At 50.1% G+C, this 15,520-nt stretch overlaps 1 protein-coding gene across 1 annotated transcript in view; it reads left to right on the top strand.

Moving 5' to 3' along the window:
• The first annotated feature begins 1,694 nt into the window (after positions 1-1,694).
• The window catches only part of FCHSD1 (FCH and double SH3 domains 1), a 42,550-nt gene continuing 28,724 nt past the window's right edge, over positions 1,695-15,520 (top strand). The window contains exons 1-3 of the mRNA XM_056862300.1: positions 1,695-1,772; positions 3,215-3,312; positions 6,892-6,937. Coding sequence (XP_056718278.1) covers positions 1,752-1,772; positions 3,215-3,312; positions 6,892-6,937 — 165 coding nt within the window. The 5' untranslated portion in view covers positions 1,695-1,751. The remainder of the gene's footprint in view (positions 1,773-3,214; positions 3,313-6,891; positions 6,938-15,520) is intronic.

Here is a 15,520-nt window from a genome sequence, read left to right as displayed (position 1 = left end):
GTTATCCGGGCTGTGTGACCGTGGTTTCGGTATTTTCTTTCCTGACGTTTCGCCTGCAGCTGTGGCAGGCATCTTCAGAGGAGTAACACTGAAGGGCAGTGTCTCTCAGTGTCAAGTGTGTAGGAAGAGTAATATATAGTCAGAAAGGGGTTGGGTTGAGCTGAATCATTGTCTTGCAAAAAAGTATCAAAGGTAATGTGCGATTCATTGTCCTGTAAGTATCAAGATAATGTGCTAATGAGGGTGTGGTATGTTAATGTGGAACCATTGTATCCTGAAGTGATCTGTTAATGTGTGAAAGCTAATCTGTCCAAAGCTAATCTGCATGGCTATTGTGGGCTGTAGTCTTTGTTAGTCTGGAGGTTTTCAAGACAGGAAGCCAAGCCTTATTCATTCTTAAACTCTCTTCTTTTCTGTTAAAGTTGTGCTGAAAAAGTTCACACTTGACACAGTGTCACACTTTAACAGAACTTTAACAGAAAAGAAGAGTTTAAGAACAATGATTCGCACATTACCTTTGATGCTTTTTGCAGGACAATGATTCAGCTCAACCCAACCCCTTTCTGACTATATATTACTCTTCCTACACACTTGACACTGAGAGACACTGCCCTTCAGTGTTACTCCTCTGAAGATGCCTGCCACAGCTGCAGGCGAAACGTCAGGAAAGAAAATACCAAAACCACGGTCACACAGCCCGGATAACCTACAAGAACCAATAGATGTAGAAAGCTCATACCCTGCCAGAAATTTTTTTTGTTAGCCTTTCAGGTGATCCTGGACTCTTGCCCTTTTCGACTACTGCAGACAGACTAACACGGCTACCCACTGGGAATTATCGACGGCCATTTATTCATGGAAGGTTTTGCATTGGACTTGCCACTCTTTAGATGCACTTTTCCCCCGTCCATATTCTCAAAACTCAACAATAAGCCATGCAGAGTTTTGAGAATTCAGATGGGGAAAATGTGCATCTATAGCAGTGGTTCCCAACCTTTTTTTGACCAGGGACCACTAGGACTTTTTTGTTCGGTGCAGGGACCCCAACGTTCAAAATAAAAATTCAGAGAATTTGAAAATAAACTGTAATCATAACTGTTAGTTAAACATTAAACTTAGAGTAATACTTGAATATATATTTTTACAATAGAGAACTTTTAATTGAAAATATTAATTTATTATGGGTTTATAACTTTGTTTCGCGGACCTTAATTTAGTTCTCGCGGACCCCTGGGGGTCCACGGACCCCTGGTTGGGAACCAGTGATCTATAGAGTAATAGGAAAAGTTGGGGGCAGCAGGAAAAGAGGAAGGCCCAACAAGAGATGGACGGACTCAATAGAGGAAGCCACAGCCTTCACTTTGCAAGATCTGAGCAAGGCTGTCCAAGACAGGACATTTGGGAGGACTTTCATTCATAGGGTCGCCATGAGTCGGAGGCGACTTGACGGCACTTAACACGCACACATAGGGTGACAAATCCAATGCAAAACCTTCCATGAATAAATGGCCATGATGGGAACTCGTGCGCGCAGGAGCTCCCGGGCCCTCCAGCTGGGGGGTCGGGGGTGGGGAACCCGTCGATTGCAGCGGCGGGCCCGGGAGGCGCGGAGCGCGCAGCCGGGGGCGGTGGGTGGGTGGGCAGGGGGCCGGCCCCCTCGAGCGGCTCCTCCCGCGGGGAGGCGGGCCCGGGCGGCAGGCGGAGCGCGGCGGTTCCGGGCTGGCCCTCGGAGCCGGGGCGCGCGGGGAGCGATGCAGCCGCCGCCCCGCCAGGTGAGCCTCTCCCCGGACCGGACCGGACCGGGCGCCTCCGCCGCTCCCCTCCTCCGTCGCCTGCGACAGGAGCGCCCGGCTCGGGCGGGGAGGGACCCTGAGGGGCGGGGGTCGCCCGCCTGGACCCCCTCCCGGGGGTTGGGGTGATGATTCTGCCCGGGGGGCGCTTTTCCTCCGCCCGCGCCTGGACTTCTCCCGATGGGGGCTGGGTCTCCCCGGGAGGGGGGGGGCCGAGGGAGGGCGACTTGGGGGCGGGGGGAGCTTCTCGCCCCGTCTCGGGACCCCTGGAGCGAGTGCCCGGTCTGCCGGAGCAACATCTCTCCGTTCCTGGGGCGACTAGCGGGGTCTTTGGGCGAAAACGCGCGGCCGCTGCAGCCTCCTTCCTTCCCTGTTCCAGCCAGGATGCAGCCAGGATCGAACGCACGGCCGTTCTTCGAACGTTCCAGCCAGGATCGAACGCACGGCCGTTCTTCGAACGTTCCAGCCAGGATCGAACGCACGGCCGTTCTTCGAACGTTCCAGCCAGGATCGAACGCACGGCCGTTCTTCGAACGTTCCAGCCAGGATCGAACGCACGGCCGTTCTTCGAACGTTCCAGCCAGGATCGAACGCACGAACGTTCTTCGAACGTTCTTCGAACGTTCGAAGAACGTTCGTGCGTTCGATCCTGGCTGGATCCTGGCTGGAACAGGGAAGGAAGGAGGCTGCAGCGGCCGCGCGTATTTGCTCTGCCTGGGGGATCCTGGCAGGAGGTCGATTCGAACCTGGCCCTCCCAGTGTTCGTCACTCCCCCCTGAGCCGCTGGCCATTTATGCAAGGGAGGTTTTGCCTTGGATGTGTCGCTCTCGAGAGGCGCATTTCCCCCCCCCCCCGCCACCCCCGTCCAAAGTCTCAAAACTCAACAATAAGCCCCCGTGCAGAGTTTTGAGGATTCAGATGGGGGAAACGGGCATCGAGAGAGCGGCCAATCCAAGGCAACACCTCCCTTGCCTTTTCCTTCCTTTTATCCCTTAGAAGCTCCTTGATCAATTGATCTCGAGCAGCGTAAATCTAGCGTTGGAGGGATATAAGGACTGAAACAAATCTTGCCACTGACAATGTAGCCTTGGGGTCCCTACCGCTTAGTAAAAAAGGCATTATGTCGGTCACAGAGGCATTGGATTTGTATATTAAAAGGGGGAAACCTCCCTTGCATACATGGCCACTGTTGCTCCTGCGGAGAAGGGGCTCCGCTTGAGGCCCATCGGGCTCCCTGATGCTTGCCCAGGCAGTGTGCCCCTCCCCGGGTTGGAAGGGGGGAGGTCCTCCCTCTAGTCTCCCTGCCACTCCTACCCCCTACCTTAGGGGGGTCGGTGGGCTCCTTCCCAGTCTGTTCCCAGGGGCTTGCTGGGGCTGTCGGCTTGAGGCTCCTTAACAGCCTGCCAACTCTCTTTTCTCTGCAGATTAAGCCGGCCCAGGAGGTGAAGGTGCGCTTCGTGGAGCAGCTGTCCAGCCTGCAGAGTAAGCAGCAGCGGGAGCTGGAGCTCCTGGAGGACATCAGGTAACCAGCGGAGTCTGCCGGGTAGGAGAAAGACCGGGCAGTGAACCCAAGAGGCCGAGGCCGGCCGGGTTTGTCCTCTTTTGGAACAGGCGGTGGGGGGTGATTGGAAGCAGAGGAAGGGCTCATGCTCTTTTCTCAACCTGAAATGACCCACGGAGTGGAGGGGTTGTCGCCCAGCTTTCTCCTAACAGCGCCGGGCTCCCCTCCCCAGAGCCCTGTCGGGTCAAGAAGATGGCACGGAGGCAAAGGCTGCCCCTCCTCAGCCATGCCCACCCGTCTCCGAAGGGGGGAAAGCCCTGCCAGGAAGTCCGTGGTCAGGAGGACGTTTTGGCTTGCCCCCAAGGCTTTCCTCTCCCTCCTTTACTAAGCAAACAGAGCAGGACTTTCGCTCATTCGGAGCGAGCGCAAAGCCACCGGGGTGGGCGGTGCCCTTTGCAGCAGCTGCCCAAGGTCTTCTGGTTCTCCCCCAAGAGGCTGCCTCTCAAGAAGGGCCTTGAGCTGTTGATATCAGGCTCGTTCACCTGCATCCATCACATATGTCCATTCGAGTGGAACTATACGTTGCACAATCTTTCCCCCTGCAATGTGTATTGGTTTCTTTTGTTTTTTTATAGAATTTAACTGCCGAGGCGGCAGTTTTAAGCAGGAGACCGTGCTTGGGGGGTGGGGAGAGGCTTTTCAACCCTTTCCCTTTGGGCTGTTTTCCGTCTGAAAATCAGGAGGAGGGGGCAACCTGTATTTGGCCAGATTAGAGAAAATTTACAGCTATCCCCCCCTCCCAGTGAGAGTAAATGCAGGTTGGTGGGTGGCATTTTCCCTTTAAGATCACAGCTCCAAGAGTATGTTTTTTAAAAGGACAAATCGAAGGATAGTGTGCATGTGTGTGAAGTGCCGTCAACCGACTTATGGTGACCCCAGCAAGGGGCTTTCAAGGCAAGTGAGAAGCAGAGGGGGTTTGCCACTGCCTTCCTCTGCACAGCCTTCCTTGATGGTTTCCCCTCCAAGTACTGACCCTGCTTAGCTTCCAAGATCTCAATCTAAACAAAAACACCTTTCTATGCTCTGTGTTATAGCAAACCAAGTAGTATGGCCACTCTGTAGTATATAAATCACTCAACTTTAATATTAAAACAACTTGTATTCTCCTAGCATAAATCACTCTAACGTGGAAAGTAAAGCAAAAGCACCCGTGTTTCTCCACACCTAGTGTACATCTATATAATCTATTAAACTATATTTAGACCTATTTCAAATTATCAATACAATATTTATATACTACAGAGTGGCCATACAATGTGAGTCGGTTTGCTAGCTTCCGAGATCTAAACCAAATAACAGCACGCAGGCTCAACTTAACTTTACAATTTATTACTGTTCTATTATCATCATCATCAACAAACACATTCACTTTGAATATGAATAAAATTCCCAATGTACAGTGCTATACAAATATTCTTCGATAACACACTGAATAAATAGTTTCATAGTCTCCTGAGAACAATGCACCACTCCTTGCACCACTGATTAACAGCAAAAGTGGTGATTTTGGAGATGGAATGATATAAAGCTGGTACACCACTAATTAACAGCAAAAGTGGTGGTAGAGTCCAAAGCTATTCCTGTCTCCAGGTAAGAGAGGAGAAAAGAAAAATGTGTGGTCCAGCGTAAGGCAGTGCCCAACCCGGACACCACCTCTAGATCAGTGTGCGTTTCACCAGCTTCATCAGCTAGTTGGTCTCCTCTACAAGAACGTTTTTCTGGCTGAATTGCCCATTATTAATGCCAATATTCGAAAGTTGAGCCTGTGTGCTGTTATTTGGTTTGGAACATTGTTAATTCAGCACAGGTTATTTTGTTGTTAGCTTCGAGATCTGGCAAGATAGGGGCTATACCACGCTGCTTTCCCTCCCTCGAGGGATCATGGAACTGCCATAACGTGCAGTCTTTCTCTGCCCCACCCTCCAGACCTTAAACTGGCCTCCCTGTGGTCCTTCACAGGTGAAGCAGGTTGGAGCTGGGTAGAGAGGGCTGGGGGGGGCAGTCCAAGAGAAAAGTGTACCCAGTCATTGACTATGTCAGTGTCACCAGCACAGGTACAAACCTGGTTGCCTCCCAGCTGTGGGTGTGCCTTTTCTCCCTGCTCTCCTCTCACCTGCAGTTGAAGACTTCTGCAGGCCCCACATTCTGATCAGGCAAATTGGAGCTGAAGTCTTCTGGAACCAGGAGGTCTTCAACTGCATGGAGATGGGGTGGGGTGGGGTGTGAGCATCACCGTGGCCCAGGTTTTTGTACCTGTCACAAACAAACAGTGGTTTGGCATCTATTGTTGAACCCACTGGGGATGGTGAGCCCTGTGCAAATTCACTACTATAACTTGTATTATAGTAAGAGAGGTCACTCCCTGGTATTCCTGGAGATTCCACCCTGCTCCCCCCACCCAAATAAAACTTTCATGACTGGAGATGTGATGACCACCCTGGGTGTCACCTAGAATCATAGAGTTGGCACTTTGCCTTGCCATGACGTATGTCTATCTTCGTAGCTTACCACAATCAAAATCCTGTGAATCACCAGAGCGAACTTAACGGCGCTTTTACACATGCTGAATAATGCACTTTCAATCCAGTTTCAATGCACTTTGGAGCTGGATTTTACTGTGCAGAACGGCACAATCAACTTGCAAACCTTCGTTAAAGTGCATTGAAAGTGGATTGAAAGTGCATTATCCAGGACCATGTCCGCACTGCACGTTTGCAGCTCCGATTTCTGCAGGCTTTCCTTGCATGTTCGCACTTCATCTCAACCGAAGGATTCCAGAGACGTCTCCAGAGCACAATTTCTATGGGTTAAAAGCATCCGCTTATACGGCGAATTAATAAAATGAAACGTCTTCCTCACCCGGAGCCTTAAAGTGCGAACATGCAATCTGTGTTCAATCCACTTCCTGCTGCCAGTCCACTTCCTGCTGCCAGCCCACCCACTCCCCCCCAACTGACGCTGGACCAATCGCTGTCCTTGCTTCAAGTGCCAACTGGGCATGCGTGGGAGCGCACCTGTCTTCATTTGATCCTGGCTTATCAAATGCAGCGGAGAAAGGCGGTGTGGTGGGAACAGAAATTTAAATTCTTGTTGGATGCCTGTGTACTGTACACATCTAAATAGCAAGGTAAGTTGCTGGTAATTCATGGGCCAGCATAGTAAAATCCAGTTGCAAAGTGGATTGAAAGTGCATTATTTGGAACGTGGGAAAGCACTGCTAGGCTTAGGTGGATGGTTGCCCCATCTCATCCTGCCAGAGTCCAGGCAGCCCAGCCGCCCTTTTAACAGCTGATGTCGGGGCTTGAACTCATTCCTCTCAAAGTGTTGGCTCTGCTGTTCGGCCACAGCCCTTCCATCATCGTGGACTCCACTGGAGAAAGAAAATCCCACACACACACAGCCACGGATGCACATTTCTTTGAAGCCTTCACATGAGACTTCTAGGGTGAACAAAAGCGCTGCTGCCTTTCGCAGAATGGACGCTCAGCCCTTGAGGGTGCCGGAGCCCCGCTTGAAGCCTTTGTCTTTTTCTCCTCGCAGGTCCTACAGCAAGCAGCGCTCTGCCATTGAGAGGGAGTACGGGCAGGTGAGAACAGACAAGACTTCTCGACGGCTTGTTTTTAGAAAAGTCTGTATTCCAGCTCCAATGGGGTTTGACTAACTGGAAACAGGGGAAATGGCAGCGGCTGCAAAAATGAAGTTTTAGAAAGAGAGCAGTTTGCAGCCGCCTGCCCAAGTCACAGCCAGTCGTCTTTGATGCAGGCCCCTAAAAAGTTGTGCCAAGAGATGGAAACGAGTGAGGATTCTCCTGCCCCTGCCATTCCCCTCCAAATCTTTCTGAAACAAATGGTATCCCCTCGACCGCCACAAAAGCTCTTAGCCACAGTATCAGAGTTGCCAGACCATTAAAGTGAGGTCAGATAGGCTCAAGCACCAACTTGGTCCTCAAACGCAGGTTGCAACAATTACTTAAGGGGGTTACTGCATTATGTATTCCCAGCAATGTATTAAGAGTTTGAAAATGTTATAAAAAATACTGTTCGCACTTTCTATGTATTCCCACCGATGTATTAAGAGTTTGAAACTGTTATAAAAAATACTGTTCGCACTTTGTTTGGCCCCTTTAGCTGTGAAGGTGTCTTTCAACCATTTTTTAGCCGTGGCATCCAAAAACCCTTTTAAAGCGATGTTTTTTATAACATTTTCAAACTCTTAATACATTGCTGGGAATACATAATGCGGTAACCCCCTAAGCCTAGAGGTCAGAGGGATTCCTCGTGGGAAAGGCCAGGCAAAGAAAGTTCCACCTGCCTCTTTGCAATCAGGATCTAAAAGGGGGATGCAGTAAGAAGGGGTTTTCATCTAAGCAGGGGCACTCACCATGGACCACATTCACACCTCTATTCTGTTTTGGAGAGACCTGTTGACTTTGCCCTGAACTCTAGGAATGCAGGCTAGCCCACAAGGAGGGCTTTCCCCAGTGACCGCAGTCCCCAAAGCTTCTTGGCATCCCCTCCTGTGTCCCGGCATTGCTGGGGGTTGCGGCCGGCATGCTGCCCCGCAGTCCTCCCACTCCTGCCTAACCTCCAATTCTCTCTCGCTTGCATCTGGACACGGCACAAATAGAGGGCCTCGCGCGGCTGTCCCTGCTGAACCCCTTTCCTTTGAAGTCCGACCTGGGATTGCAGGTGAGCCCCTGGAGCATTCTTTCCTCAACCCCCCCCCCCCATGTGTTTGCTCGGCTTCCGCCTTGTACCACGTTCTCGTGTTGTTCCCTCTGGTTTTGATGCATGTGAGTCATTCGCCTCTGCTGTTGCTTTGCTTCCCAGCGTTACACAACCATAACTGGACTGACCTTGGGATGGCCCCTGCTAGGCATGTATCATTTTTGCAGGATTAGACTTGGATATGGAAGACAGGCGTATCTTTTAGGCCCAGTTCATGTGTTCATGTTAAAGCCTTTTCAGGACTGTATCCCTGTAGCCAAGGAACAGCTTGTCTAAATACAGTAGGAACCCCCAACAGTGGTCAGCATGACAGGCAGTATGGTCCAGTGGGTAGAGTGTTGGATTAGGGTCTGAGAGACCCAAGTTCAGATCCCCACTGTGCCATGGAAGCTCACTGGGTAACGTCAGTCCAGTTGCACACCCTCAGCCTAAACTACTGCAAAGGGTTGTGAAGATAACATGCAGGAGAGGAGACAATGTAAACTGGTGAGGGTCCCCATTGGGGAGAAAGGCAGGGTATCTATGAAGGAAATTGGAAGGCTTTAAGAGGGGAGTGGACATGTTCATGGAGGAGAGGGGTATTCATGGCTACTAGTAAAAATGGGTACTAGTCATGATGCATACTATTCTCTCCAGGATCAGAGGAGCATGCCTATTATATTAGGTGCTGCTGCAGTCGTCTTGTTTGTGGGCTTCCCAGAGGCACCTGGTTGGCCACTGTGAACAGACTGCTGGACTCGATGGGCCTTGGTCTGATCCAGCAGGGCTTTCCTTATGTTCTTATGGAGGATAGGGCTATCCATGGCTACTAGCCAAAATTTATACTAGTCATGATGCATCCCTATTCTCTCCAGGATCAGAGGAGCATGTATGTTATATTAGGTGCAGTGGAACACAGGCAGGATAATGCTGCTGCAGCCGTCTTGCTTGTGGGCTTCCTAGAGGCACCTGGTTGGCCACAGTGTGAACAGACTGCTGGACTTGCTGGACCTTGGTCTGATCCAGCATGGCCTTTCTTATGTTCTTATGAAATAAGCAAACAGAATCCAAAAGCATCATCCACCTTACAACGACAATTCCCAACCCACATCAATTAACTCAAAAGCCCACTATGAGAGAATTCTTCTATGTTCCTGAAAGTAGGGATGGCGCCGGACCTTGTGTGCCAGCAAGGGAATATCCCACTCCTGTTGCTGCCTCTGAAAAGGCCCTGTCAGCTGAGTCCACCTCGTGAGTAACTGACTGGGGAAGCCCACGAAGCAGGACCTTTCCCAGTGACCCGAGGGTATGGGAGCAGGCAGGTATCTCGGTTCCAAACCATTTAGGATGGGTTCTATTTACCCCACTACTTGTTGAGCTGGCCTCTTTATGAAGAAATGATACAAGTAGTGGAAGAAGAAGAGTTGGCTTTTATATGCTGACTTTCTCTACCTTTTGAAAGGAGAATCAAACTGGCTTACAATCAATCTCCTTTCCTTCCTCTCCCCACAACAGACACCTTGTGAGGTAGTTGTGAGGTAGTTGGGGCTGAGAGAGTTCAGAGAGAACTGTGACTAGCCCAAGGTCACCCAGCTGGCTTCATGTGGAAGAGTGGGGAATCAAACCCGGCTCCCAATTAGAGCCCACCGCTCCTAACCACTACACCACATGTAAACAGTGCACTGGGTATAGTGGTTAAGAGCGGCGGTTTGGAGTGGTGGAGAACCGGGTTTGATTCCCCACTCCTCCACATGAGCAGTGGACGCTAATCTGTAGAACTGTGTTGGTTTCCCCACTCCTACACATGAAGCCAGCTGGGTGACCTTGGGCTAGTCACAGCTCTCTCAGCCTCACCTACCTCACAGAGTGTCTGTTGTGGGGAAGGGAAGGTGACTGTAAGCCGGTAGAGAAAGTCGGCATATAAAAACCCACTCTTCTTCTTTTCTTGGTCAGATGAACAGAAAATGAAATTCCTGCTTGTCTCCAGTTTGATTGACAAGGAGGCTTTATATGCCTTGGCAGCAAAACGTGATTTGCAGAAGTGGTAGATTGTGTAAATGGTTCATGAAATTGCAAATTGTAATGATTCATTGATACTCCACCTTTCTCCCCAGTGGGGGTCCTTAAGCACCTTGCACGGTCTTCCCGTCCTTCATTTTCTGCTCCCAACAACCCTGTGAGGGAGGTTAGGCTGAGGGTGTGCGACTGGCCCTAGGTCACTCAGCAAGCTCCCACGGCAGAGTAGGGATTTGAACCTGGGTCTTCCAAGTCTTGGCCAGATGCTCTAACCACTACACCACGTTGGCTTTCTGATAATAGTCTCGTCTTTGATGTTTCCCATCTTTGTAATGACCAGTGATATGAAACAAAGTTTATCCGTTCCGCCAAATTTCAGCGCGGTCTGTTAAATGTGTCTTTGCTGTGTCCTTAACAAATTGGTGTTTGAGGGGAAATGAAAATCGACTGCGAGATTGTGGCATTTGAATTCTTTTGTTTCTTTATTACTTGTTCCGCTCCTTTGCCAAGCAAGTAATAGAATGAGGAGAAAGCACGGAGCGTAGCCAACTGTGTCAGGGCTGTAGCAAAAAGGGAGCCAAGTGTTTGTCGAACACAAGCTGGATTATTGCCTTGCTCTTGTAAGGCTTTTTTAATTCCTTCCGTTGTTTTATTCTAACATTCTTCTTGAGCTTAGAGTGCCAGCTGATTTTAGTAAGTTTGTTATGGCTAAGCAAAGGGACGGTTTCAGAGGTTGAAAGAGCGTTTTGTGTTAGGCCCAGAAGCTACAGCAGCCGGATTAAGGCTGGTGGACTATAGTCAAAGCGGCTTGCTCCAGCCAGCGACCAGGTGATCTAAATGCCCAAGAACTTTTCAGATGTAGCCCCAGGCCTGTTCCTAGAACAGGGGTGGGGAACGTCAGGCCCGGGGGCCTTATAAGGCCCGCAAAATCATTTGGTCTGCCCCTTCATGGGTCCTGGCAGATTTCTAGATCAGAAGGATCTAAGACTGGCGATCTGCCCCCTCCCGCGGCCAGGAATAGCCTCTATTCAAGGCAGATGTGAGTTTGTTTTGCTGAGATAAGGAACCTTCTTTCCCCCTTGCAGAAGAGTCATTAGCTATGAAGCTGCTAGGACCGCCCAAGAAACTATGTTAACCCTTTTCCACCTGGGCTGTGGAGAAACGTATTTCCTCTGCACTGCAAGTGGGTTGGGGGCGGAAGTGGCGACAATGGAGGGGTTAAAGGGGGCAGGGCCAGAATGTGCGGCCCACGAATGATGTTCTAAATATTCAAATGGCCCTTGGCAGAAAAAAGGTTCCCCACCCCTGTTCTAAATATTCAAATGGCCCTTGGCAGAAAAAAGGTTCCCCACCCCTGTCCTAGAACGTATGGTCCGGATGTCACCAGAGTAGATCTCACTGTAGCCACGTCAGACTACTCCACACAGGTTCACAGTGGCTCTTTCAGCCTCAGCTGGTGATAAAGCCATCTGGGCCAAGATCACGCCCTGGGTATCCTGTAGCAAAACTGGATCCACAGGTACATCCAAACCGCCAGTCTTCCCGAGGAGTACGCCCCCCATTCAGGACAATCAGACACCCCTACTTGGGTCAGCTGAACCCCCGTCCAGCAGGAGCGTCACCTTGTCTAGATTAAGCTTCCATTTATTTGCCCTCATCCAGCCCACTTCAGCCTCAAGGTGCCGGTTCAATAGAGCCGCTGCTTCCTTAGGACCAGATCACATACACGCGCGCACACACACACATAAACACACGCCTTTATTGGCATATAAAAAAGAGGAACATACATTAGGATAAATCCGAGTACAAATAAATAAAATTGGACAAAACAATCCCAAATCAGCCAATAAGGAATACTACATACCGCTCACGATATCTGATTGCTAACTACAAAAACCTTGCAACCAATTCAGTTATGTCCTGATTTCCTCAGAAAGCCATTCCCTGTTTATAAGCAGTGGGTCAATGTATTGGGGTTGGCTACAAGCAGAGAAGGAACAATTAAAAAGGACATGCACAAGTGATTCTATTTCACCATTCCCTCAAGGGCAAACTCTGTTCGTAAATGAGATTTTATGAAATCTTCTGTATAACAAGGCGGAGGGTAGTGCATTTAGCCTGGCAAGCATATATGTTCTGTGCTTTTGCAGTGCAGTTAGATGAGTAAAGTACAGTGCTATATATTGTCTATTTTGGCCAAGGCTCCCAACTCAAGGGGAACATCTACTACTTGCAAGGCTTCTAAGCTATTGCTTTTCTTTGTCTAAAAGACATAAGAACACATGAAAGGCCATGGTGGATCAGACCAAGGCCCATCAAGTCCAGCAGTCTGTTCACACAGTGACCAACCAGGTGCCTCTAGGAAGCCCACAAACAAGACAACAGCAGCAGCATTATCCTGCCTGTGTTCCACAGCACCTAATATAATGGGCATGCTCCTCTGATCCTGGAGAGAATAGGTATGCATCATGACTAGTACTTTGACTAGTAGTCATGGATAGCCCTGTCCTCCATGAACATGCCCACTCCGCTCTTAAAGCCTTGCAAGTTGGCAGCCTGATCACATCAAACGCTGATGGGTCAGATCAAAATGAGAGGTAACGCAGGTGCACCAGTTTATGGAGGACGCCACAACTCGGAGCCCCCTTCTCTGACAACCTTCCCATGAGGTTTCCCCACAATGACACCTTGTGGAACTCCACAGGGGCAGGGAAGGCCAGCTTTCTCCGAGCAGCTCCTTCTAGACCCTGTCCTCCAGGCAGTGTCAGACTCACCGCAGCGCGACACCCGCCAGTCCTAAAAAAAAGGGTGCCCTGATGGCTGCTATCAAAAGCCACTGAAAAGTCTGGGGGAACTAAGAGGGATTCATGCTCACTCTAGGCCTGTCTTTGGGCACAAGTCATCACCTACGCAACTGGGATGTGTCGGTGCCAAAATGAGATCAGAAAACAGACGGCTGAGGATCCTGCTAATCTGTTTTCATCAACACAAAATGTAATTTTTTTTTTCAGGAGAAGCCAACACAGGCTTGGCACCCTGTTGCTCTTAACCACTGCTGGCTCTCACCTAAGCCTGTTTCTCCCTCTACTCCCCACACAGGCTTGGCACCCTGTGTGGGGAGTGGAGGGAGAAACAGGCGTAGGTGAGAGCCAGCAGTGGTTAAGAGCAGTGTTTTGGAGCAGTGGACTCTGATCCAGAGAACCGGGTTTGATTCCCCACTCCTCCACATGAGCGGCAGAGGCTAATCTGGTGAACCGGGTTGGTTTCCCCACTCCTACCCATAAAGCCAGCTGGGTGACCTTGGGCTAGTCATAGCTCTCTTCGAGCTCTCTCAGCCCCACCTACCCCACAGGGTGTCTGTTGTGGGGAGGGGAAGGGAAGGTGATTGTAAGCCGGTTTAATTCTCCCTTAAGTGGTAGAGAAAGTCAGCATATAAAAACCAACTCTTCTTCTTTCTCTCTACCTTCCCACTTCCTCTTCCGTCACTTCTCTGCCCCATGTCATCCTCTCTTTTCTGTTTTTTCTAAAATTAACACATCTGTTGGGTAAACATGACTGTACCTTTCTCCCTGGCTTACATGTTTTCTATGGGCAGGGAGTTAAGTTGAATTTCAGCCTGCAGGTGGAAGGCAGTTCAGTTCAGGAAAGGCTTTAATTCTGCTGAATGTGCAAATTGCCCCCCCCCCTTAAGAAGGTTCCTCCCATTTAGTGCTAGCACCCACCTCATGTTTGGCTTCCCTTGTGGTGGATTCACACATGTTGTTTGGGGGTTGCTGGCTGCCTTGTGCATGAGGAGGAGCACCCACACAACCCCACCCCACCCCAAACCCTAAGAGTTGCATGTGCAGATCTTCTGTTGTGCTTCAAGATGTTCACCTGTTCTGTGCCATTTCAACTATTTGAGTGATGGTCTTCTCATAATGAAAGCCAAATGGACATAGTTCCTTTTAATAGCTTTGTACAGAAATGGCTCTTTTCCTCCACAGAGTACTGGAAACCACCATGTAAAAGTAGCTGGGGTGGGAGGAGGAGGAGTATGTGTTTGAGTTTACTTCTGGGTTTTCTTTTTGGAAATCCTCTAGTCTCAACACAGCCGTGCAAACTTTCTTACACTGTTCCTTTTGACAATTGTCTGTCCATTCATCCTGGGAGCTTTTCCCTGGAAGCATCTTTCTTGACACAGCAGGCTGACGTCCTTTCTCACAGCTGAGCCTTCCCTGCCAAGGGGCAGGTTGGCATGCCTGCCCAGGAGTGGATGTAATGCCATGGCCCACTTGCCCTCTTTGTGCCTGTGAACACAGTTGCTTATGACCAGAGAGCCCTTGAAATTCTGGTCTTGCCCCTCTGGCATTTCTAGGGTTCTTTCCCCCCCCCTTCCCGTTTTCTAGGTTCGCTAGTGCCCCTTATAGATAGAAGCCTTATAGATAGTATTCATGGCTATCCTTATGGATAGTATTCATGGCTACTAGTAAAAATGGACACTAGCCATGATGCATATATATTCTCTCCAGTACCAGAAGAGCATGCCTTTTACATTAGGTGGTATGGAACACAGGCAGGACAATGCTGCTGCCACAGTCGTCTTGTTTGTGGGCTTCCTAGAGGCACCTGGTTGGCCACCGTGTGAACAGACTGCGGGACTTGGTGGACCTTGGCCTAATCCAGCATGGCCGTTCCTATGTTCTTATCTAAGCATTGTTAGAGAAGACAGAGATGGTCAGGATGATAAAACGAAATTCCATGTTTCCATAGCATGCTCAGATTCCAGGAGGAGGAGGAGCCAATGGGGATGTGCAGGGTGTGTGTGTCTTACATCAATCAATCGGATTGCCTGTTTAGCAAGCTGGCTGGGTTTGATAGCCACCCCCTCTGCTCTGGCTGACCCTCACATTTTAATTGCCACAGGTGTTCAAAAGTTGCTTTCTAGAAGCAGCAGACCAGGGGTGACTCTGGCGTCTGCTGATGTTCTGCACAAACAAGTATTAGAAACTTGCTGGCGGCAGGAGGAGAGAGCAGGGACGGCATTTCCCAGGGACCCAAATTCTGTTCTGGGTTCCGGATCTGTTGGCATTCTTGAAGCCAGAATGAGCAAGGAGTCCTTTGTTTTGTTTGGGGACAAAAGGGGCGTGCCGCCAGTGTGGTGTAGCGGTTAAGAGCGGTGGTTTGGAATGGCGGACTCTGATCCGGAGAACCGGGTTTGATTCCCCGCTCCTCCACATGAGCAGCGGAGGCTCATCTGGTGAACCTGGTCAGTTTCCCGGCTCCTCCACATGGGTGACCTTGGGCTATTCACAGCTCTCTCAGAGCTCTCTCAGCCCCACCTCCTTCACAGGGTGTCTGTTGTGGGGAGGGAAAGGGAAGGTGATTGTAATCCGGATTGACTCCTCCTTAAGTGGTAGAGAAAGCCGGCATATAAAAACTAACTCTTCATCTTCCCGGAGTCCCTG

Source organism: Euleptes europaea, chromosome 17 (assembly GCF_029931775.1).
Source record: "Euleptes europaea isolate rEulEur1 chromosome 17, rEulEur1.hap1, whole genome shotgun sequence".
NCBI lineage: Eukaryota > Metazoa > Chordata > Lepidosauria > Squamata > Sphaerodactylidae > Euleptes > Euleptes europaea.
Note: the sequence above shows the minus strand (reverse complement) of the source record. Positions and strands in the feature narration are given on the sequence as shown.